General features: G+C 33.9%; 5 protein-coding genes and 1 pseudogene across 7 annotated transcripts; 3 read left to right on the forward strand and 3 right to left on the reverse strand.

Annotated features, from left to right (window-relative positions):
- The first annotated feature begins 951 nt into the window (after positions 1-951).
- LOC120081962 (ranBP2-type zinc finger protein At1g67325) lies at positions 952-5,213 on the forward strand. The gene is made up of 10 exons (XM_039037149.1): positions 952-1,115; positions 1,532-1,577; positions 1,854-1,969; positions 2,651-2,924; positions 3,249-3,319; positions 3,917-3,968; positions 4,060-4,169; positions 4,306-4,330; positions 4,437-4,588; positions 4,842-5,213. The coding sequence occupies exons 1-10, from the start codon at positions 1,107-1,109 to the stop codon at positions 4,842-4,844; spliced, it is 858 nt and encodes a 285-aa protein (XP_038893077.1). The 5' UTR covers positions 952-1,106; the 3' UTR covers positions 4,845-5,213.
- Positions 5,214-7,602: 2,389 nt separating this feature from the next.
- On the reverse strand, positions 7,603-10,618 carry LOC120081959 (4-coumarate--CoA ligase-like 1). Its single transcript, XM_039037146.1, has 6 exons — positions 9,909-10,618; positions 9,243-9,824; positions 8,843-9,041; positions 8,409-8,554; positions 8,162-8,229; positions 7,603-8,067 (listed from the first exon to the last, which is right to left on the reverse strand). Exons 1-6 carry the CDS (start codon positions 10,329-10,331, stop codon positions 7,833-7,835), a joined length of 1,653 nt encoding a protein of 550 aa, XP_038893074.1. The 5' UTR covers positions 10,332-10,618; the 3' UTR covers positions 7,603-7,832.
- Positions 10,619-10,731: 113 nt separating this feature from the next.
- Positions 10,732-13,842, forward strand: LOC120081961 (annotated as a pseudogene).
- A 276-nt stretch (positions 13,843-14,118) lies between these two features.
- LOC120081960 (shewanella-like protein phosphatase 2) lies at positions 14,119-15,579 on the reverse strand. The gene has a single exon (XM_039037147.1). The coding sequence runs from the start codon at positions 15,485-15,487 to the stop codon at positions 14,246-14,248; it is 1,242 nt and encodes a 413-aa protein (XP_038893075.1). The 5' UTR covers positions 15,488-15,579; the 3' UTR covers positions 14,119-14,245.
- LOC120081963 (protein FAM136A-like) lies at positions 15,535-18,727 on the forward strand. Of its 2 annotated transcripts, XR_005482998.1 has the most exons (4): positions 15,535-15,798; positions 15,931-16,068; positions 18,172-18,404; positions 18,503-18,727. XR_005482998.1 is itself a non-coding variant. In XM_039037150.1 (3 exons), the coding sequence occupies exons 1-3, from the start codon at positions 15,670-15,672 to the stop codon at positions 18,349-18,351; spliced, it is 447 nt and encodes a 148-aa protein (XP_038893078.1). In that variant the 5' UTR covers positions 15,539-15,669; the 3' UTR covers positions 18,352-18,602. The 2 variants fall into 2 exon arrangements, 1 of the variants encoding a protein (XP_038893078.1); XM_039037150.1 differs by having other exon boundaries at positions 15,539-15,798; positions 18,172-18,602.
- A 1,374-nt stretch (positions 18,728-20,101) lies between these two features.
- LOC120080790 lies at positions 20,102-22,514 on the reverse strand. Of its 2 annotated transcripts, none has more exons than XM_039035417.1 (2): positions 22,359-22,514; positions 20,102-20,622 (listed from the first exon to the last, which is right to left on the reverse strand). In XM_039035417.1, exon 2 carries the CDS (start codon positions 20,593-20,595, stop codon positions 20,407-20,409), a length of 189 nt encoding a protein of 62 aa, XP_038891345.1. In that variant the 5' UTR covers positions 20,596-20,622; positions 22,359-22,514; the 3' UTR covers positions 20,102-20,406. The 2 variants fall into 2 exon arrangements, with proteins under 2 accessions (XP_038891345.1, XP_038891346.1); XM_039035418.1 differs by having other exon boundaries at positions 20,102-20,629; positions 22,359-22,501.
- Positions 22,515-24,882: the final 2,368 nt, after the last annotated feature.

A 24,882-nucleotide genomic window follows, 5' to 3' on the forward strand; every position in this document is an offset into this window, starting at 1 on the left:
TTCAGTTGGTCGAGATTCATGATTTTTTATCCAGCTACGATTCATATTTTTTTAATCAATAACTTTTTATTTCATTTAGCCACGAGAAGACATCAGATGTGTGTAGAGTATTTTTAAAATACTTCTCTCAATATTTCTATTGTAGAAGCATATCCAAAGTGTAGAAAAATGTTTCTCTAACATATTGATTTAAAATTTTGGAGCCTCAAGTGTATCCATTTACGACGAGCTTTAGGAAAAAATATTGTTTTTTGATGATCAAATTTTTATAGGATTCAGGTGTATTTTGGCATCAAGCACTAATGACAAATAATTATTACCATTAATATCAAATGCTACAAATTCTAATTTTATAATATTTTTATAGTAACAATATTACAAAATATTATATTCATATTAGAAATTTAATATATATATCAAATATATAAAACAACATTTAATTTATTAATTATAAGAAAGAAGAGAAAAGCTGACATATCTTTGGTCTTACCTTTAATAGGAAAAACGATTCATGATAATAACTTGTTGTGAATTTGAGGAGCAAAGAGGAAAACAAATACCAATAAAATATAATATTAAAATAAATATAAATAGGATATAATAATAAAATAAATATTAAATAAATTAAAACAGAAATATATATTAATTAATTAAATTAAATTAGTAAAATATAAAATAAGGAATTTCTATAAAATCTTCAATTTTCATGGATTTTGTCCATCTTTCAAAATCAACAATTCGAGGACATTTATTATCATAATATTTATAATAAATATTTTTTTCTCTCTTTACGAATTTGTCATAAGTATAAAACAAACTAACATGAACAAAATAGTAATTTAAGAGATGATTTGGGTGATAAAAGGAATTTTAATGAGATTTTAAAAACTTTTATAGGGCCGGGCAAAGGCCCACTTATAGTGCACCGTATAAAGAAACGAGCGAACTTGGGCAGCCCACTCGCGCTCATTCACGCTACGAAACGGCGTTCGTGCCCCCTTTTACCCGACGAGCATCGCCGTTCCCAACTGAAGAAAAGATCCACGCAGCTATTCCGAGTCCAAGAACAAGATCTCTCCGTCATCGTCTTTCTCATAAGTCGCAACATGTCTCAGGTCCGTTCCCTCACTTAATTGTTTTGTTAATTGTTTATTGCTTTGTTTTCTGTAAGATTCGAGGTCTTGCTTCCTTAAACCCTAAAAAATCCCTGGTTAATTATTTGTTGTCGTTGAATGGATGCATAATTGCACCCTGTTATTCCTCAAGGTATTGAATTAGAATGATATTGGCCAGTTATTCTTAGTCTGGATGATACTTAGACTCAGTTCGATCTACTTGCGCATCTTTGTTTGTATTTGTTCTCTCTCTATCTCCCCGTACGATTTCTATGTTTCGCATTCAGGCTGAAATTGCTAGATACTTCCGGAGAATTTTGAGTTAGAGTTCTACGGGTTTTGAATTAATGGATCCATTAGTTATGAAAAATAATTTCTTAATCTTCTCCTTCTTTTATTTTCTGTGTCTTTTACAGGTTGATAGCAGGAATTCCTCTGCAGCCAAACGTGCTAGAACTGATGGTATGTATAGGCGCCACCGTTTCCTTTGTAATTCAGTTATACCTTCATATTTAATCAAACATTCTTTCACATCTACGTTACATTTATAAATTTATTATCAATTATTATTAGCTTTTTTTGAGTGAATGCACCAATAACGAAATCGAATCTATTGATATTTGAGTCTTCCAGTATTCGATGTTGTTTGTCTTTAGTTAGGCGCTTCTTTTTCTCCTTACGAGTCTCTATCTGTCTCTGTCTCTGTGTAGGTTTGTTTATTTGTTTATTTGTTTGTAGGTAGCCGAAGGGAAGATGATTGGACTTGTCCTAGTTGTGGAAACGTCAATTTTTCATTTAGAACAACTTGCAATATGCGCAATTGCACTCAGCCACGTCCTGCTGATCATAATTCTGTAAGACATGACTGATGCCCCTAAGGAGACTTGAATTATTTCTTGTATCGATTTGCAGAACCTGATTATGTTGGGTGTTAATAATCTAGATAAGACTTTAGTATGTAGCGCAGTGTTTTATATTTATATCTAACTGCATACACAGCAGAAGAGTTGTTGTTGTTGTTGCTTTTTTCTTTTTTTCTTTTCTTTTTTTTTTTTAAAAAAAAATTTAAATCTGTAACTAAAAAGTGCACACAACTTTTTCATTTTAGTCGTCTTTGGAGAAGGAACATTTTATTTCAAGTGTTCTTGTCATCTCTCATATACTTTTCATTTTTCGTAGCTTATTCTGGAGTTTGATTGTTTGTGTTTTTTCATTCTTAGGTGGTAATTATGTTTTGCATTTTAGATTTTTTTTGTAATTACGGTATAAGATGTGCATTTTCTCACAACTGACAACTGATTAGGTTTAGGTTCTTATGGTAGTCTCACCAAGAACTCTAGTAGTTATGATTTTTGGTTCACTTTTTTTTAGTTACTTGTAACATTCCTTGGCCAGTCTCTCTACACCTCTTATGCTTTTCTTTCATAAAAGAAAAGTTGGTTTTTAACCCTCCACATCATCACCAAACACACGGTTGAACTCCATATTTTCTTGATAAACAAATAATCTTACTTGAGCTTTCTCTCTCTCTCCAGAAATCTGCTGCCAAGCCCATTCAAGCACCGCAGGGTTACTCCTATTCTGCTCCTTACATGGGTTCAGGTGCACCCTCTTCAATGTATCCTGGTGTACCACCATATGGTTCTTCCATATTCAACGGTTCATCTATACCTCCCTATGATGTGCCATTTTCTGGGGGATCAGCATATCATTACAACTACAGCAGCCGGTTTTCTGCAGGCAGCCCCTACAGGCCCTTGCACTTATCTGGGCCTGCACCTTATTCAAGTGGATCTATGATGGGAAACAGTATGTTTCATTTCTTTTGTGCTTACATTTCTCTGTGATTTTTTTTAAAATAAGAAACTGATTTTTTATTGAGAAACATGAAAATATACAAGGGCATACAAAAAGATTCTCCCAAACCTACAAATATGGTCTTTAATCCAAAAGAATAAGTACCCATTAGATATCATACATGATTCTTATTTATTACATCATATTGTTCTGTCTATCAAAATTATGACTTGAACTTCATTGATCTGTTTTCCACAAACATTTTATGGGAAGTGGGTGCTGTGTTGATCGATCTTCTATTTATCTATTTATTTTGTTTCCTTACTGTTTTCGTAGGTGCAGTGTATGGTATGCCACCCATAATGGATCGCTATGGCATGGCTTTGCCAATGGGCCCTGGCGCCATGGTAGGTCTTTTGATACTAATTTTTTACCTGGCGGTTCATCAAATATATATATTTTGTTTTTGTCCTTGAAGTTTCAAATTTGGTGTATTTTTAGCCCTAATCTTCCCCTCAAGTGATGATATTTGATATCTATAGACAGATTAACGATGATAGGTTTCTACGCAAATCTTGAGAAAGTGAACATCAAATCTTTTGGTTTTCTGAGGATAAGAAATTTTAAAAAGAAACGCATCATTTCACGTTACAATATTTACGTTAGTTTTGAAAATATGTTCTAATAATACACTAACAAACGAACTACAGAGAATTGTATTGATTTTTTAAAAGAAAGAATTTCAATGCTTGAATATTGAAGGGAAATGTCTTTCCTATTGGAATGGATGTTCAAATGGGATTAACAAAACGTTTTTGTGGATAAAAACTTACCCCTGCAATTCTTTATCGCAGGTGTCAACTATGTAGTAGGTTTTTGATAAATCTATCTGAAGGCATTTCTATTGCATTTTTTATGTAGTGGTGTTTCTTGATTGAGTTCCAAATTTCTGCCCTGTCTATCTCACCGTTTATGTAAAATTTATGAGCAATCATATTTTCCAGGGTCCGAGGCCAGGTTTTTTTCCAGATGATATATCTCAGAAGAAGGGTGCAGGTTGTCATTCTTTACTTGCTTGTTGTCTGCTACCTTTGACTAATGGTGATGGAAACTTCTAACATCTAATTTATTACTTATGCTCACCCAGACACTACTCGCGACAATGATTGGGCATGCCCAAAATGTGGAAATATCAACTTCTCCTTTAGAACTGTTTGTAACATGAGGAAATGCAATACACCAAAGCCCGGGTCACAGGTCTGTCAAACTATTTTCTTAGGAGTACGCTTGGCATATTTCTGTTATGCATAACTCATGAAATTTGAGTTCACTTAACTTTATTTGCAAGTCTAACCTTTTCATTTTATTTTGTTCATGTATCTCTGAAATGCAGGGTATCAAAAATGACAAAAGTTCTAGTAAGTTGAACATATTGGCCTGTTCCATCAGAAGCCATTTCCTTCCCGAATTTCTTGAAACTTTCATGATTTGTTGATTTCTAATGTACTTGTTGATGCCTTCCAGAACAAAAGACGCCAGAGGGTAGCTGGAAGTGTGAGAAATGTAACAACATAAATTATCCATTCCGAACCAAGTGCAATAGACAAAATTGTGGAGCAGACAAGCCAGCGGATTCAGAGAAATCCCCATCACCAGCACAGGAAGAAAATGATCAGGTCTGTTGTTTGAGTTTCTGTATCTCTGTGTGTTGTTTGCAATTGCTTGTGCTTTTGTTCAGATATGTATGCATTATGAAGTGGATTCCATTCAATTTAATTAACAAGATAATTTATGAACCACATGAAAAGGGGAACCCTTTCAGTATATTTTCGGTGGTAGTGCTAGTACTTTCGTTGTGTATACCCAATTTTTTTTTCTTAATTTTGTTTTCCCATTCATGCATTAATTTGTCATTGTGTACTGTTCCAGTGAGTTCTAGAACATGTTTGAGGGTTGAGAAGGTCCAGATTTATCTTCCAGCGTTGCTCAATATGGGTGTCTGAAAGTCAGTCTTGTCGTCCTCTCATGTTGCAGCAGTTGTCAAGTCAGTCTACCTCTCTTGATCCGTGTCAAGTTGTATTAACTCAATTTTAGTGATGGTCTTTTCACTCATTTAATTCACTATATCATATGATCTGGCAAAAGATTTAATGGTTGGTTTCTGTTATTAGGGACATTTACATTTGGAATCCACTTTTTTAGTCTAGTGGGCCTGTTAATTTGTGCACTAAAATATGTTGCGAGTAGACTAGACTCTACCCTTTTGGGTTTTCGGTTTTGAAATCTTCATTGTCTTTGTGCTGTTGGGTGTGCTGAACTGATATTTTTCTAGGACAGGGTCCCAAAGTTCAGAGGATGCATTGGATTAGATAGGATTTACTTTCTTTACTTATTACCCTTATTTGGTGGGGTCACGTCATCATTCATTATGGTCAATAAATTATGTTAGCATGGTGCATGGTCGTCAAAAGTAATGGTTGCTTCCCAAATGGAGTTTGAAATTCAGGCAATGACTTAGGTTATATTTACTAGATTGAATTTTTAGGTAGATTGCTATCTGTTTTTGGCTCGCCAAGGGCCGTTTTCGTCATCATTATTCTTATATCTCATTTATTATTTGTCATTCCCATGTGGCCATGTTCACTCACTGTCATGAGATGTTCCTGTAGTCATTACAGGAATATTTCATTACCCAACTATTTGGAGTAAGTTTATCTTTTACACTTGGTAGTTTCCTATGAGTTTGATGAAGTATTTAAATCAGCCAGAAAAAAAGTGGTGTTTGTGGTCTCGTGGCAATCGAAAGCAAGATAGACATGTACTTACCATTTTCTGTAAGTGGGCTAAAATTACCATTCTATTTTAGGGCTGTTTTCAAATATAGAAAAATGATCAAATTTATTTACAAATATAACAAAATGTAACTGTATGTCAGTGATTGATGTCAATAGATGTCTATCAATGTTTCACTAATAGATTGACATTTTGTTACATTTGAAAATATTTTTAGCAGTTTTGTCATTTAAAACAATTATCTTTTATTTATTTTTTCATAACCATTAATTTCAGAACAAATGTGGTCTGAATTTTTTATTTTTTGGAAAAAGAATTAAGGTTTGAAATTTTGGTAGCATTATTTTTTAGACAATTTTTTTAGAAATAAATAGTTCCTAAAATAAAGCCCTGAGGATGCAATGTAGATGAAGGTAAGCTTCAGAAACGCATTGAATGGGTATTATGAGATTACATACGGGTAACATTAGATGAAGTAGGTGTCCTGGTAATTTATATCTTATTGTTTTACTTATTATGTTTTCGGAAGGATTTCAATTCTCTTTTGTCGCTTCAATCTTGTTTCAATTATTTTATTTTTATTTTTGTACTTTTTGGTGTAGCTTTGTTGTCTTTCTTATTTAAACTACATAATATTCATTCCATTAACTTTAAAGGTATAACCTACTTTTGCTTTTGGGTTTAAATATGTACAAGGTTTTATTTTGGTATTTGTCATTTTGTTGACAATTTAAAAATATTACATCATTTAAAGTCTTTCATACATTTTGATTTTGTGAAGCCGTGTACATATTTCGAACATTTTGTTATCTAAAATAATTTTTTGAAAGCAAATTTAAGATTAGTGTACAGATAGTAAGATCACATTATTTTCCAACTATTTTATTAAATCGTTGAACAAAGTCTCCCTACTTTGGAGAAAAATGATTTTTAAAAGGCAAAATAAAGAATAAATAATCTTTTTATATGTTGACGATGGACGGTTTAGATTAGATCAAATTTATTTTACAAGTCAAAGTTTATGCATTATTACTGTATGTGAAAAAGGAGAAAGGCCGCCTTCATTAGTGAAACACGAAGTCTCCTCCGCTCCAAGTTCCAATTTCAACGTTGGACGCTCTTTTGGAGTTTAGGAAACAATCCTTGAGTTATGGGTGGGGGCCATCGGTGGCTCTTTTCGAAGCTGGACAGGTCAGCAACATCCGTAGTCGAGGCCTTCTTTAATTTGACAAACGTAGTCCGCTTTTTCCTTGCTTGTGTTATGTTATTAGTTTGGTGTTCTGTTTAAATTTTATTAACTAAAATTTTTCATTAAATTGTACCCTCAACTCTTTTTTCATTTTTCACTACCAAACTCTTAGAGTATGTCATTGGTAGGAGTCTATCTATGCAGCCTAATAGATTTTGCTATATTTTCAATTCTTTAGAAATATTATACATTTAATTATTATTCCTAAAAGTGTTACAATATGCTTGATGCAAAATCTACATCGAGCTAGAATATTGAAGATAACTCCCAAATGTTTTTTTTTTAATAAAAAAAATTGCTTATCTATTTGATCTCAACTTTTAATTTTGTGTTTAATAAGTTACAAGTAAAAAAAGGATAAATTATCTTTAATCTGTAACTTATAATCACATATGTTTTTAATGTTTCCATAAATACTATGAAAAAAAAAAAAGAAGCTATTTGTTCATGTGTGATGTAAGTATTTGAAATCAAATCTCTTTTAAATATCAGTTCAGGTTAAATCAAAGGCGTACTTATAGTTTTAAAAATCAATGGACAATCTTAAAACTATATTTGGGAAAAAGAAAACAAACTAGATGATATTGACTACAAACACACATTTACAAAAATAGAAGTTGAAATAAAATCATTGTGCCCATTTGCATCTTTTCGAAAGTAGGCCTTTTGTTTATCAAAGCCTCTCGTTATTATCCCTATTATTGAAGATCAACTTGGAAATCTTGTGCCCATTTGCAACAAGATAAGTTTCGAGGCTAACTAGAGAACCATGTGGAGTTTCACTAGCCATTGCCAATAGGAGATACAATCAAAATATTGATATGACAGGAGTTTACTCAAAGATCTCTCAGGCTAATACTGTGCTTAATCAGACAGATCTAAGAGGCAGATTCAGCTCGAATCTTTTCGATCATCTTCTCTTTGACCAACCTTCTCATAACTTTCCCAGAAGGCGACTTCGGGATAGCATCCACAAAATGAACTAGCCTGACTTTCTTGTAATTGGCGACATTTGAGGCAACATGTTTAATTATTTCCTCTTCAGTTTCTTTCGAATTCGGAGCCATCACGACGCTTGCTGCTGGAATCTCACCTGCTTCTTCGTCTGGCAGTCTGAAATACAGACGCAGCATAACATTGTTTTTACCTAATTTATCTTTAAATTGAACAACATGAAGTGAAATGAATGTGAGACGAGGAATCTTACGGCACCACAGCTGCATCTTCAATGGAGGGATGAGTGAGGAGGATCGCCTCTAACTCAGCTGGAGCAACCTGCAGAGAAATCAATGACATCCATCACCTTATTTAATGTCACATGCAAAAAACACCAAAAAAAAAAAAAAAAAAAAAAGAAAGTTTGATCTGCAAACTTCCATTTTTCACATCTTCAGCTTCCCTTTTATCAACCAATGGATCAACTTGAAATAGGTTATGTTACGTTATGTCTTTACTTGAAAGCCTTTGTACTTGATCAATTCCTTGATACGATCCACAATAAACACGTCACCATCGTCATCAATGTATCCAATATCCCCAGTGTGCATCCAGCCTTTGTTATCGATAGTCCTTGAAGTCTCCTCTTCATTTTTGTAGTAACCTGAAACAAGGGAAGTTTCAACTCACATTTAGTGTATGTTTGAGAGTGATCTTGAAACTGTTAAAATCATTTTTATCGTATTTAGAATCACTCCGAAATAAACTTTTAATGATTCAATATCAGTTCAATGTTTAAATTTATCTTTTTAAATGTAATTCTCATGCTATTAAATTGATTTGGCATGATTAAAAGTATTTTTTAAGTAATATTAATAATCTTAGAATCACTCTCAAACGTGCCATTAATTTGAGATCCTGAGGCAGATTTTCTGCATCAAATGTTCTGTACCTTGCATCACACACTGGCTTCTTACACAGATTTCACCTGGGGTGTTCTTCGGCAGAGACCTTCCACTGTCCGGGTCGATGAATTTGACTTCTAGATTAGGGAGAATGCGGCCAACTGTGTTTTTCTTTGCAGCGAGATTCTCTTTGCCTATACTTCCATAGTTGAGAGTGATGCAGCTGTGCTCAGTTAGTCCATATGCCTGTCCGTGATCAACAACAATTAGTTAGCCTATTTTACAAGTCAGGAGTCAGGATCCCATGGATTAACTCTGCAATGCGACGGTGGAGCTCGGTTCACTTCTGATATGCCGAAAACAGGAAGTTTGAAGACAAGTCATAGCTAAAAAATTGAAGGAATCAACAAAAGATGAGCGCTGTCAAAATCTATATAACTAAATTACCTCTTGAACATCCACGCCCGGGAACTTTCTCTCGAAGGCAGATTGGAGTTCAGGTGCGAGCGGAGCAGCTGCAGTCATGATAGCCTGAAGTTTGAGACCGCTAAGATCGAATTCTTCGACAATAGGATTCTTAACCAAAGCCAGGATGATAGGAGGAACAATTGGAGCAAATGTGACTTCCTGTGTTATGAGGGCATTAATGAAGGTCCGGAGATCAAATCTTCCCATCACCACAACTTTTCCCTTGTTTCTAAGTGTGGCACAGCATATTCCAGTGATCCCATAAATATGGAAGAATGGAATGAGACCTAACGTGGTGACCTTGCCCTCCATTTCTTGCGGGACACCCGAGAGAGTCGAACACAAATTAGCTATGAGATTTCGGTGAGTTAACATAACACCTTTGGAAACCCCTGTGGTTCCTGATGAGAAAGGAAGAGCACATAAATCATTCTGTTTAATATCTTCTTTAACACAATTGTTGCCTGCACGGTCTGCAGCTTCAAGCAGTTTGTGCCAATTCATGGAACCTTCAATTAGTTCCTCCCCCAACAAGATAACAGGTAGCTTTAATTCCTTCACCTGTTCTCAACAACATAGATAGTAAGTGAGACAAGTTGAATTTGAAAGAAATACGATCAATATCAACAACAGTTTCTATCTTACCTTTTCAAAGTTTGCGCTGTTTGTGATGACGAGTTTGGCTTCTGCTACCTCCACCTGCTTTTTGATTTCTGATATGTGAGCTGCTGGATTTACACCAGAAAACACACCTCCAGCAGCCATTATCCCTAAAGCAACAATGGCATATTCTGCAACATTGGGTAGAACAACAATAACCACCTGCCCTTTCTTCAACCTCAGAGACCACAAGGCCTTGGAAAATCTATTTGTGTCCCTCACGACTTCGCGGTAAGTGTATGCCTTTCCGCTCACAGCTTCCACAAATGCTACATTTTCAGCATATGATTCGGCATTCTGAAGTACAAACTCTGGCAGTGTGATATCATCAGGCACTTGGACCTCAGGAAGTTGGCTGCGGAAAATGTGTTCCTCGTCTTCTACCAAATCTCGATTGCAAGTAGCCATGGCGGAGTTGTAGTTTTCTGCAGGTGTCGATAAGGGTCGACTTCCCTCTTCTTGAATGAAGAGTTTTGAAAGGTTGTATCATGCTTTGTGAATGAGAAATTTGTAGAGTTCTTAAGGGTGAGATTGGCATGAGCCTTTTTTTGGTGGGATGTTGTTGATTCATGCCATTCATTCAGGCAGGCTTATTAGCTCTCTTTCTAAACAGAAGCTAGCTTGCTCTAAAATTAATTGAACCAAATAAAATTTCATTGGACAGGAATTCCATTAAATATAACATTTTTTTAAAATCTATTTTATTGATTATATTTAGAAGCAGCACCATGTCATTTTTTTAATGAGAACAACTCTAATTGAGTAATAAAAAAAAAAAAAAAAAAAAAAAAAAAAAAAAAAAAAAACCTTGAAATTGAAGCTCACGGAAAACATGAAAAACAGACGAGGACCATAATTCCCAAGGATCCCCTCAATCCCCTAAACACCCTACTATTCCATGCACTTCACAAAACCCAGACTTGAACATACTAGCAAGCCAAAGAAAATGGTCTTTCTCCCCAAATGGCAAATTGTGGAGGAACTCTTCAATCATAGGCTTGACATCTTTAGACCGAGCACATATCAAACCAAAAGTATGGAGTGAATATTACTCACATGCTTCAAGTTAAACACACTTGATTTTGAAGTATCTATAATTGAGCTACAAAAAAGGAATGTGCATTTTTATGGTATAGGTAGTAGTAGCTTCAATTTTTTGAAGCCTCTTTTAATCATACTTCCACATCTTCAGAATTTATCTCATTCGAATGTGATATTGGTTTATTCATATACCTTTTCTGAATCAAGCATTGCACAATGGAGTAACTCTTGTTTTCCTGGGAAACTTCCACGTATACTTCCCAATTCCTTTCTTTCCTTTTCTTTCCCTAACCTGTGATTGTTCATTCATGGAAGCTTGACGTAATATTTTAACATCATGTCAAAATGGGTAGTATAATTTAACGTAAAAGGAAAATCGTTAGAAATTGACTCTCTTTCTAGAAAAAGAAAATTGAATTTAAATTTAAATTTCCACCGAATGAACCCATCTTCGTCACAAATTGCGGCGAAGCTGGTCAAAGCTTCGTTCTTCTGCTATACCTTCTTCGTATGGCTTTAACCTGAAAAAGTCCACTTGCTAAGGAAATTACCGGTGAAAATGAAACAACCCATCTTTCTTTAAATATTTATTAATAATGCACAGATCATCCAGGCAGAAGCAAAGAACGGTGGTTTATTTATCCTCGAGAGTCAACGGTTCTGCAACTCCCATATTTTGCTCTGTTTTCGCAACGTATTTTCCATGGCGGAGATGCTGAGTTTCTTCAACCTCCACCGTGCGGCGGATTCTGAAAATGGGAATGTCTTAGTCTTTACATCAGAGGACTTGAAATCAATTACCAACAATTTCAACGGCAACAATCTGATCGGAATAACTCAATCCAGCAGATTTTACAGAGGGCAGCTCCGACCACCGTGGTCCGCTGCAACTACAACAGAAACTCGAAACGTGACAGTAAAAATATGGGATCAAAAGCCAGAATTCGACAAACCAACAGCCAACCAATGCTTGGTTCAAGTGAGTAGTCAAATTTTAAGTTTATAATTACCTCCATTTTCAAAACTTCAAATTCTGTCTTTTCAGGAAGAAGTAACGTTGTCAACACATCAATCTCTAAAAAACCATCCCAGTTTGGCAAAACTGATTGGTTATTGCTGTGAAGATGGAGTCAAGGGTTTTGTTTATGATCTCAATCCATTGGGTTCCTTGCAAAATCTTATGGCAAGAGGTAATTTTTACTCTTTGATTGCCATAGAACCAATGTCTTTGATGTAATCTGAGATATTAATATTCTATTTGTAGACGATCTTCTTAATTGGCTCCAGAGAGTTGATGTAATTCTCGAACTTGCTCGGCTGTTGGACTTCATTCACAGTCAAGAAAAGCAAAGTCTTGCCTTCCATTTTAGAGCATCAAATATACTGCTTGATTGGGTCAGAATAGTTTCCATGTTATCTTTGAACTATGAAGAGTTCAAAGCTACTGCTATCTCATGAATCTTCAAGATTGCTAATCTGTTTATTTCAACAGAAATGCAAGCCGAAGCTATGCGGATTCAAGCTGATTAACAACAACAGGACGAACCTTGACCACGATAAACTTTACAAGTTTGTACAAATTCCTTCTGGCTATTTTCATCCATCTATAGGAGGTATGGAGTTTGGTGTGAATACAAGAGTCAATGGGCTCGTTACATAGGCTCAAAACTTCATTTTGGTCCTTGAGGTTTGAAGTTTTATTCCTTGAGGCATTGCAGGTGGGAGTGAAGGGGAAATGAGCTCTGATGTATATTCCTTGGGGGAAATTCTGCTGGGACTTATAGCCAAAAGAGATGTTGAACCTCAGAATCTAGAAAAACAAAATCATCACAAGGTTGTAAACAGCTCAGTGAGCATTTGGGCAAAGAATGAATACAGACCAAATGTCTCACTTGTCCATGAAACCTTGCAGAAAGACTGGGGTTACAGCGCAGAAGAGGGGATCAAACTCACTGAGCTGGCAATGCACAGTATAGAATTCTTTCCAAGAAATCGTCCGAGCATAAAGCAAATACTCCAGCATCTCGAAGGTCTGCAAGTTACTCAACGTCTTTCTGATGTCAGACCCAGAAAAAAAGGAAAGAAAACTCCCTAACAGTGCCATGGGGATGTGAAATCATCATCTTAACTAGTCAGGTTCCACAGATAGTTATGTAGTTAAATAGCAGTTAGCATTCTCTAGTTCTCAGCTTTCTGTTATGAATCATGAGAGTTGCAAATACAGATCCCTCATGATTCATGACCAATATTATAGTTGTACCTGTTTCAATATAGCTTAAGGGCGAGAAATAGAAAATCAGTTGCAGTTTGTCTTCAATCTTGAGCTAAAGACAGAGCTTTCCACACTAGCTAGACCATCAACCAACCCGAGTGAAAATAACCATTCTTCGCTGTAAGGATTTGTTTCATTTTCATCAGCTGCACATCCCTTCCCACCTTTTCGCCAAAATGTCAAATACCTCTTATCGATATTCAAGCATAATTTAATTGATAATGGACCAATTACCATCTCAAAGGCTGATGGTTCGGTCCCAACTCACAGTTGTTGAATAAAAAAACGACAATATATATTCATTGAAACATACAGATGAGGCATAACTACAGAAGCCAAAGCAGAGGGTATCTATAAAGCTTCTATGTTAGATTTGCTGAGTCTATCAATGGAGCTCAAGATTATTGATGGTTTTATGGTACACATTTGTGCAGAAGATCTCACACCAATTTCCAGAGAGTTATGAACTGCAATGATAGCTCTAGAACTTGAAGCAACATTTCATGACTCTTATACAAGTTCAAATCCTTGATTCATTTCCTTCGTTTTCTAGTTAAGATGGAAAAGGAGTTGTATATGGGGCTATTTTGAAAGCATATTGAAAGAGAAAATTTGACTCGAATAATTTTTCTGAACATTCTTCAAGGCAAAGACAATCGTGATAAATTATATTAAAATCCTATTGTAGCTAACCTTCTAAGTTCTAATCTTCGTTTATGCGGACAAAACTATATGGTCTAAAGAACACCAAAATAGAATATTTCTACTCTTCTTCTAACCAGGACTACTCGTTTTCAAGAATTTTCAAAAAAGAACATACATCAGATCAAGACAAAGTTATAATACAAAATGGGGAGCCAATAATCCAACACAAAGGCCACATTAGAAGCTTATAACAACATATTTTATTTCAATTGAATCATATGTACCAATGAGTGATTAATAACTATGTGAAGACAATAGAGCCCACCAAATAATCTAACATACCCAGAATCAATTCTTGCCAATGCTAAGCCTTAACCTCCACTTGTTTTTGTCCATGTTCATGAAGCAACAGCCCGAGCCCATCCTTGGTATCAACATTTAGAGAGTTCATAGACTGCTTCATATAAGGATTTGATGTCAATATACGCGGCGGAGAGTTCCCAATGAACTCCAAAACTTCAGGAAAGCCATCAGCGCAGCCCTTCGACATGCCAACATCAATTCGAATTGCTTGATTATTACAGACGCCATTAATTCCGGCCATCTGAATTGTGTGACCCATTATCATCCTCTTTGCTCCCGGAATCGTATCCAGAACATGCTTTAGCAAAGAACAATCGCAATTCGTCGCCGATTCATCGGAAAATTTCCTCAACCAAACAATGGCGTTGCTACGACGACAATAGTCCGGTGCGAATTTGCCTGACAACCCTTTAATCCAATCTCTCACCTCCTCGTTAATCCGTTGCAACCCATATGACACGTGTCCCGGCAAAAGGCCACCGTGAACAAACACTGACTCTCCGACGACGAGTACGGTCGTGTTCTGCGACAGGAATCGACCTGAAATCGGACCGTTAGGGTGGAGAGCGGCGATTCTAGCACGAAATCCAGGATGAAACTCTTCCTTAACACCACGAAAAGCCGTAGGAATTCCTTCAAATGGATCTTTGGGCGTTTCTAAACCAACGCAATGAGCCTTCATCTTGTTGCCAACGGAGAACCAGTCTCCCCAAGCCCTAAATTCTTCCAACCCTTCCTTGGTCACGTACCTAAAATCACCTTCGACGTTCATGATTTCGTGGTTTCCATTCATGGTGATGATCATTCCGCCATCCTTGGCTGCTTCTCGCTTAAGCTTCTCGAGGAAATACAAAATCTTAAGCTCATCGCCGCCGCGGTCAAGCACATCACCGATCTGGACCACGGTGGCGGACCCTCCAATCCATCTTCCAGATCCATCGATCAATCCAGCAAGTCTCAGCGCTTCCTTCGACTTCGAAAGATCACCATGGAGGTCTCCAACAGCAATTAGACGGTCCGGAGAAGGTAACCAGGTATGCAGCTGCGAGGACGATGGGTTCGCCGGTGCGTCTTGTGGAGCGGGAACAGGGCTCGCCGGCGGCAAGAAGAGACCGCCACTGACGGAGAAGTCGACAAAGGAGTCAACGAAAGAGGAAACAAGATTGGGAACGTCTGTACAAATTGGGTCTTCAAAATACTCCATTGGGATTGGTTGCTTCTCGGAAGGGGATCGTTCATTCATCGTTGTCTATTTAGCGCGAAAGAGATATCGAAAATATATGGGCTGGGCTCAAATGGGCCGGGCCCAAAGTATAAAAACCGGCATGTTAAACGAGAATTCAAAGCAAAAACCCTAAACCCTTTGCTCCACCCTGCGATTTCAGCGGATTCTTCTCTGTGTTTGGGGAATTTGGAAGGAAGAAGATGAATCACATAGCAGCAATGGAAGAGCAAGTAGTTTCTGAGAGAATGAGGCAAAAGCTTAACGAAGTGAACATGGCTGCGCAATCCCATCTGGGTCCTATTCAAGACCATGTCAATTTTTCCCTTCAGGTTTTCCTTTCTTTCCATTCGAACTTCTTTTTCCTTCTCTTTATGATCTTCATTTTCAATTGTTTCTTGTTTCCTTTTGCTTGATTTTTTTTTTTTTTTTTTAAAATTGTTTTTCATGATTCTTGAGTGCAGCAAGCGTATTTCAAATGTGCATATGAGTGTTTCGACAGAAGAAGAAGGCAGGAAGAGATTAGTAACTGCGTTGAGAATTGTAGTGTTCCAGTTGTTAAAGCTCAGCAACATGTTGAGAATGAAATGGCTAAGTTTCAAGTACGTGTTATTATCCATCTCCTTTTCGTCCACCTCTGTTTTGATTTCTCGAGCCATTTAACTTCGTATCTTATGGTTAAAAGAACCGAACTCTTGTGAAAATAATAGTTTAATTCTTTGGAACGAACTTAATCATTTGTTGGTATAAAAATTGACACTTAATTATAATGAGATTTTTCATAATAGGAACTAAATCAAATAGTAAAGTATAGTTACTAAATTGTTATAAATTTGATAGTACAAGGACTATCAAATTTGATTTTGGATAACTTTATCCTCGATACAAGGAATAAATTTCATTAAATCATATTAACATTTTTACTAAATCATTACAAGTTGTATAGTATAGAGTCTAAATCGTTACTTGTTAAAGTTCAAAGATTAAATTGTTACTTTTATGAAAGTTTACAATAAGTGTTTTTTAACCTATGTTTATGTGTTTGGGGCATTGAGTTGAGTTCTAAAGTTTGAAATTAATATGTTGGAGTTAAGAAGTATGTGTTTGGGTGCAATTTAGTCCGAAGTTAGGAGTAAAGGTGTTCGTGGATTGAGTTGAAGGACTTTTTAGACCCAACCAGTTCAAGTTGTAAATTTCTTCAACCCATATAACCTTTATTAAAAAAATAAACTCAATCCAACCCAAAATTTTAATACGTAAAAGTTTGATTCAATTATTTTCATATATTGAATTAAAAATAAAACTCAATTTCAATTTATTTAATGAAAAATTTCTTTCCAAAGTTCTAAAAAAACTATTTTTAGGATTTGTTGGAGAATAAATTGTCCAAAAAATAATGAGATTAAATAAAACTAAAATAAGTATATGTATATATACTTGTATTAATAAGTTAAAAAATATACATTTTAAAGCTAATGTGATAGGTTCGGAGTGGTTTGTGTTACTTTAGATGACCCATGAATCAATCCAACCCATAAAATTTTTATTTTATTTGAACCCAACTCAACTCAAATGAGTTGATGACCCAACTCAAACTGCACGAGTTAGGTTGGATTGATTGTTTTTTTGGGTTATCGGGTTTTTTAACACACTAGTTAGGAGACATTAGAAAAAGAGAAGGGAGAAAGATAAAGTTTCTTGATAAATGTACAAAGTTCAACATTGAACACTATTGAAGTTGGTGGAATTGAGTTATTTATCCCAATATATAAAGTCGATGGACAAAACACTCCTAAATGACATAAACATATGCTCTAAATTCTTCAATTCTAACTCAAACTAGCTTTGACTTGGTTTTGAAATTGGATTTGCTGCCACATTACTCTGAAGATATATAGTTTTGGCCTTAAGAGGATGACCTAGGCCATGATTATCTTTCAAGGCTTCCATGGAAAAGCTCATCCACAACATTACCTCATCACCGACACATATAATGATTTTCAGAGATGAGCTATCCAGCATTACACAGTCATGATCTAAAGCTTGAATTCACATCGAATAATGAATTTACAACATGTGAGAATTGATAAAATTTTACAAGTAGTCCATATGGTTTATAAAACCTTTATAAATAATCTTTGCAATAGGGATTATTTTTTAGAATTTTATTAAATTGTAGGGACTAAATTCTAATTATAAACCATAGAGACTAAATTTTAACATTCTCCAAATCAATTTTGTAATTTAACCAAACACTTTTTAAAGCATTTTTTTAATAATAGAAACAACCGATTTCGATTAAAAAGAATACAAGGGCATACAAAAAGTCAAGCACACGAAAATTCTGTTGAGTACTTTAGCACCTTGGAGAACCACACTCCAAAAGTTATTGGGGTGGGAGAGCCAAGCCATTAAGTATCACATTGATCATCTCATTCTAACCAATGTGGGACAAAAACATCTCATTTTACCTTGGTTCCTAACAATACCCCATCCCTGTAAGGCATCCTCGTATACCCCATCCTCTTTTTAATTAAGATGTTACCCATAGAAAAACATGGAATGTCACGAGGACTAAACATCACTAACTAAAATTGATCTTCTTTTTTGAATGACGAATGGAGGAGGAACTCTCTGATCACCAAAGACTAATTAGAACATTTGAAGGGGTTCATTCTCATGATGGTGTTATTATGTGAATGCAGGAAAGATTGAACAGATCACTAATGGTGTGCCAAGACAAGTTCGAAGCAGCCAGGCTTCAGCAGAAAACTGGGAGTGTCTATGATTTGGAGTCGTGTGTGGATGCATCAATACAAGAAAGCTTGAATACGCTGCCACATTTGGCTAATAAATTAAAAGCTTCCTTCAATATCAGCAATTAATCAAGTGAAATAGAGATCTGGGCTTCATTTTGCTCCTTTCAAGAGGCAGTGGAGTATAAAAATCATTGCTTTTTTTTTGCTACTAGTCATTTTCCAATTTTGCGTTTATTTATTTGTCATTTTAATTCTTTGACTATTATGTATTTAACAGGGAATATGGGTTCTTGTTGAAGTTCATCCCTGACACTTGAGTTGCATAATATTCTGACCCATTTCCTGATATCATAGGATAAGAGAATGACTTTGAGATATAATACACTTGTTTAGATGTCTGCTTCTGTTTTTTTATAAAAAATTATGAGTGACTCCAAATATCATGGTTGTAATGTAATGGAACAAATTTATAGTATTAGTAAGAGTATCAAACTTATATTCATCGTTTGCTTTAAAATAAATAATAGACTACATCTATAATATAAAATATAGAAAAAAAAAATTCTTTTTTAGTCTACAAATTTTAAAGAAAAATAAGTGCATTTGATTTTGAAGTTTTCAAGATGAACCTAATCCTCTAGGTTTAAAAATTATTTCCTCTCTAAAATTATTTTTTAGTTTTAAATATCATATAATTATGGGATATTTTTAAATATAAAAAATATTTAAAAATATTTAAATTTTATAATAAAAAGTTCCAAAACATTCCTAAACTTTTTGCTATAAAATATGATTTTTCTATTTATAAAAATTTCCATAATATTCATTAATAAAGGAATTTTTAACTTTTTCTTTAACCTTTTTTTAACTATGGGTATTATTCAAAATTTTGAAATTAAACAAAATACAAAATTATATCATTATTTTCTATAATTTAGTGAAATTTAGTTATTGTACTTTTAACCAATTTAAGCGTAATCCTTGTACTCTCACGATGGTAAAGTGCAATAAAAATATGGGACCCACCTCATTATAACCTAGGATAAAATTATTGTGACATTTTAAAATTTATAGAATCAAGTCTTCGATATCGATGGTAACATCATTTTTTACGAAAATCTACAATTTATCGTTGACATTGTTGATTTTTTATTGGCAATATATCATTTTATTGATATATCTCTAGCTCAACAAAATCATGTATATATTGGTGAATTAGCGTGGAAATATCACTCATAATATCTCTAAAATATTGTCAGTATGTTGTATTGTTTTCTTTATCGTTTTTTTCTATCTTTTTCAATATTTTAGCTTTTTCAAACTGCTAATTTTTTCAGTTTCCAGCTTTATCTTCAATATAAAAATTTTATTTCCAAAGTAATTGAATTTGAAAAAAAAAAAAAAAAAANACATTTTTTCTAAATGCACTTGATTTTAGAAACTTCGAGAAATAAAAGGATATGTTTTTTAAACTAAAAAATCAAATGCACTTGAAGATTAAAAAGAAATAATATATATATATAATAGAAAAAAGTACTACGATAACAATGATTTTTTTTCCTTTGGTGTGCCCATTGATCTCGTCTCCCCTTATCCTATTATTCTTTTAGCTACTTTATCCTATTATTCTTTTGGCTTATTAAGTAACATTATATTTTGATTATTAGCCTCTTTTCATTTTATCAATAAAATTTTTTGTTTCTATTTAAAAAAAACGGTGGAAAAAAGTACTACTAACATTAGAAATCTTTTCAGTGAGCAAGTGCCAAGTTACATTTAATATCTCAAAGTGTAATGTACAGAAAAATTAGTGGCAGCCTTCTATCCCTGATAACCAATTTTTAACCAGTGCGTGAATCACTTTTCATACCATGCGTTCTGAATAAATCATTTCTGTTCATCCATTGAAATCACTAGAAGTAATAGAATTGTCAAAGTACATAACATTTGAACTCCCAAAATGGAAAAACTAGCTGAGCAACCCCACATAATATTTCTACTTAGAGTTCATGGAAAACACATTATTGTTGTTTATGAAGGCCCAGGAATTCGTTATTTTCCCAGATTTATAAGGGCGGTAAAAAAGAGTCAAAACTCGGTGGTCATTTTCCTCCTCTTTCAATGGCTTCCTCATTGTTGTAGTCTCAAGAATATCCATGGAAAAAAAAGCTCATTTCAAGGTTACGCATTTGAATCCTTGTCGCTTTTCTGTGCTTCAAATTGGTCTATGGCTACTTGAAGTTCATCTGAACCTCCAACAGCTCTCATTGTGTAGAAATATACCCCGAAAACGAAGGCAGTTAAACCTCCAGCAACAACAATATTCTTTGTCTTGGGTCCAAGGCCCCTATATCCCAAAAGTCCAGCCATTTAGCAAGCAAAGACACCGCTGTAATGCTGCAAACTTAACAATATTAAACCAGTTATAATACTATCCAATGGCCTATAATGGTTTTCACCCAAGGAACAAGTCTTGCAAAGATCAATAATGGATTGATAGAAATGAAAATCGAGGGCTTGTTAGAAGAAGCTAAACGAAAAAATTCGATCCACACTTAATCAAGTTATACAAAAGGAGAAAATGAGACATCTCCAAGAACGCCACTGAAATATAAATGACTTTAGATGGTTTTGTTTGGAATATCTGTTCATCTGGTTCTGTTTAGTTGTAGTAGACACAATTAGCTGGTTATATTTCATTAAGTTCTAATTTGTTAGACCATTAGGCAATACTTGGGTCTATCATGTAAAGCCCAATAAATTACGAGTATACAAAAAACAAAATGGTTACGAGTGATCTTTCCATCAATATATCTGCTTTCTTAAGATGGTAGCAGAGGATTAAATGTACGAGTGAAGGAAAGAGTAGGCATGGGTACCTCAAGAAACAGAATGGTTATAAATCGTCGGGAAGCACAAAACCCTGGGAGACTAAATGGATTCCACAGCGAATGGTATATCTATGGATATAGGTAACTTCCTGAGAAATTTGTTGCCGTCCAAGTTATTGCCAACCAAGCTTCTCATCTAAGGTTGCAAGGTGTAAACGGATATTTAAAATGAAGAGATATCCAGATGGGGCAGAAGCTCATTAAAAGGTCAAGTTAATAGATAAGATTTTTAATCACTGGATGTTGATCATTGTCAGACCTTCAATATCGTACTCCAAGCTAGTACCACTAGGATGGTTCTTACTGTTGCTCTTGCCAACTGGTTGGCACTAAAAATTGGATACTGCATAGTCCATATGAACCAGGCACCAGGATTGGGTTCGACAAATGATCAAACTCTTGTGCAAAAACTTCATGGGGAAGCATCTAAGACTTTGTTTGATATGGCATGTATTTTGCTTCTAACTATGGGTATCTTAGAGCTCTAGGGAACCAATATGCAACCCACCTATTTCTATCGATACTGTTCAAATAAGGTGGTTCTTACAAAGGGTTTCTTGCATTAAAACGTTGACCACCCACAGTTATACTGGGTATCAGATTCACAGATTACAATTGTTGCTTCATTGTGTGATATTAAATATTAATACATTATTGTAACAGCAAATTTCTTAAGGCTCATTTGGTAACTATTTGATTTTTTGTTCTTAGTTTATCATCTACTTTTTACCAATGTTTCAAAAAAAAGAAAAAAAAAAAAAAAGCCAGTAAAGAAAACCAAAAAAAGTAGTTTTAAAAACTTGTTTTTGCTTCTTTAAATTAAGAAAGATGCAAACATGGTAAGAAATTCAGAGGAAATTGGCTTAATTTTTCATGAACCAAAAGTCAAAAACTAAATGGTTATCACACTGGTCTTAAAATACAAGTGCAAACGACAAGCGCCAAGTAGGTTGGTTCAACTCGGCATAAAACTAGCTAGCGTTTACATTTCCTGAGTTTTCTTTACCATCAATAATAAATAATAAAAATTCAGACATTGATGAAAGAAACTAAACTCTACGCCATGATCAGACAAGTTAGCAAACCATAAAGAAAAAATCGAAGTTCTGATCGACCCCGTGCTTAGAAGAACATAGTAATCTTTTCGTCGAGAAATTACAAAGCAGAAAAGAATTTACAAATATCTTAACGCATCATTTAACAGGTTATCATGAATCAATCCGGACAAAGTAATCTTCAAACCTCGAGGATTAGGATGAAAGGCAAAACCCTAATGGCGTCGCTTCTACTGGATTTGCTCGACTGTCGCCTGAGAGTCCTGACGTGCAGATTCGGATGACCACAATCGGTCTGAGCTGGAAGGTTTTGAAATTTGCAGCTTGAAGCTATTGGGCCGCCTTTAATATGGGTCTGCCATTGCCCAAATATGCCCTTGGGCCTTTGTTTGACTGTCAATCTCACCAATGCTTAGGTTACACACAATTTTTCTTTTATTAATAATGTTTTGTAAAACCTATTATAATTATATAATAGATATTAATCTTATTACACAATTTTTATTTTTATTTTTATTTTATATATATTTTTGCATATCCTCGTCTTTTCCAAGAATATCTTCCATTTTTCTTCTGTGCTTTTGTGTTTGTTTGTTTGTTTGTTTTATTTTGTTTTTTTCTTTTTTCTTTTTCCTTTTTTTTCTTTTTTTACATTTTCAATGGGTTGTTTTAAAGTCAATTTAATAATATAATGTTTCAATTTTTTAAGAAAATATATTATGCTACAATTTATTTCATTGGTTAAATTACAGATTTAGTCAGTAAATTTTCAATTTTTTGGTTTTTACCCTTTTTCTATTTTTTTACCTTGTTTTTTATTTGTTGTTTTTTCGGTTTTTCTTTTACTTCTTCTATTTATTTTTTTAACCTTTTGAAATAAGATAATTGCAATTGTTTTTAGCTAATTGAATATTATAATATTTCAATCTTTAAAAAGAATATTGTATATTGCAACTTCTTTTATTTAAAAATAATTTAATTTTAGTCGAGTATTTATTCAGATTAAATTGCAAATTTGATCTCTAAATTTATCTTGATTTGGGACCAAATATACATAAATTTAAGGGTGTTTGGTGTGTAGATTTGGAATGCTAAACCTTGGAATGTTGAGCTGAAGGTTAGACTGAAAGGTTTCGATAGCCTAGATTTAAGAAAATTATGTTTGAAATGTAAGTTTTGAAAGTTTGAATTTAAGAATCTTGTGTTTGGACAAGCTTAAGAAGTTTCTGAATGGAGTGTAGATTTATAAATATTGAGATTGTGAAATATTTTCTTAAATTTAATTAGTGGTTGGATTTTAGATTAGTTTAAATTTTTCATCTTAATTATTAATATGGTTAAATTTAAAATAATCTAAAAAATTTAGAAGAATATTTGTTTTTTTAAAAAAAAAATTGAAATAGAGTTTTACTAAAATTATAATTTTATTTCATTTATTGTTTTAATATTTTGATATTTTGATTTTACTAGATTTTGAAATAAAATGCTATATATACTTTTGCGACTTTAACTAATTTAAATGATGGTTTTCTAAACATGCAACTTAAATAAATATTAGCAATTGCAATCTAATGGGTTATACTTTACACAAAAATCTAGTCCAACTTACTTCCTAGCCCTACTTACTATTTGATTTTTTTTATTAAAAATGTGTCTATAATAATAATAACACAAAAAGAAGCATATAAGGATGTTTATTATAATGGTCAATTTACAAATAGGAGAAATAGAAGAATATAAATGAAATATTCTAAAATTAAGGAAACATATGAATAAAGAAGGAAAGAGAGAACTAAAAAAAATTATCTAATAATAATAATTAAAATTAAAAAACTCCAAATGAAAAAAATAATTAGAAGAAAGGGAAAATGTATTTTAAAAAGATATTATTGTAATTAAACCAATGGCTTCTTTGGAATGACTTAGAAAAAAATAATTTAAAAAAATTTGTTTTATTTAAACACTTTTGATTAAAAGATTTCCATAAAATAAAAACATACATGTGTTTGGCAACTCTTTCTTAGAAGTTATATATATATATATGTTTGTTTGATTTGTTATACACTAAAAGTGTTTTTATTAATATTTTCCAAAGTTGGTCAGTGATGGCAGAAATTTGGCCAAAGTCGGTGGCTGAAAATTCGCTGGTATGGTCATCAGAAGTGGCGACTGGAGGTGGCCGACGCAATCGCCAAAGGTTGCAGTTGAAGTTGGTCGGCAGTGGTTGAAATTTGGCTAGAATAGGTGGCCGGTTTGCCGGCAGGATTGCCAAGAGTGGTGATCAAAGATGGTCGACAACGATCACTAGAGGTGTTCGAAAGTTGGCCGATAAACTTTTTAAATTAAATTAGAAAAAAAAAATATAATGTTCAAACCAATGGGAAATAGTGTAGAAAGTCTTGGCTTCCTAAATTCTTGTCCCAAATAAAAGTTGGACTTAGGATGGAAACAAACACCATATATTTATGAACTAAGAGTGTGTTTGAATTGACTTTCTAAATGCTTAAATAAGTATCTATAAATGAAAAAATATATAATATATATATAAATGGACCCTAAATTGATAATCTAACTATTCCATTAATTATTTAAACATAGAATAAAAAAATTGGTAGGAAAAAAAAACCAAAAGCTCAAAATTAAAGTTGATGAACTAAATACAAACAAACATGGATGTTGAGTGACTCATTTTATAATTTAACCATAATTAA

This window comes from Benincasa hispida, chromosome 7, assembly GCF_009727055.1.
Source record: "Benincasa hispida cultivar B227 chromosome 7, ASM972705v1, whole genome shotgun sequence".
Lineage (NCBI taxonomy): Eukaryota > Viridiplantae > Streptophyta > Magnoliopsida > Cucurbitales > Cucurbitaceae > Benincasa > Benincasa hispida.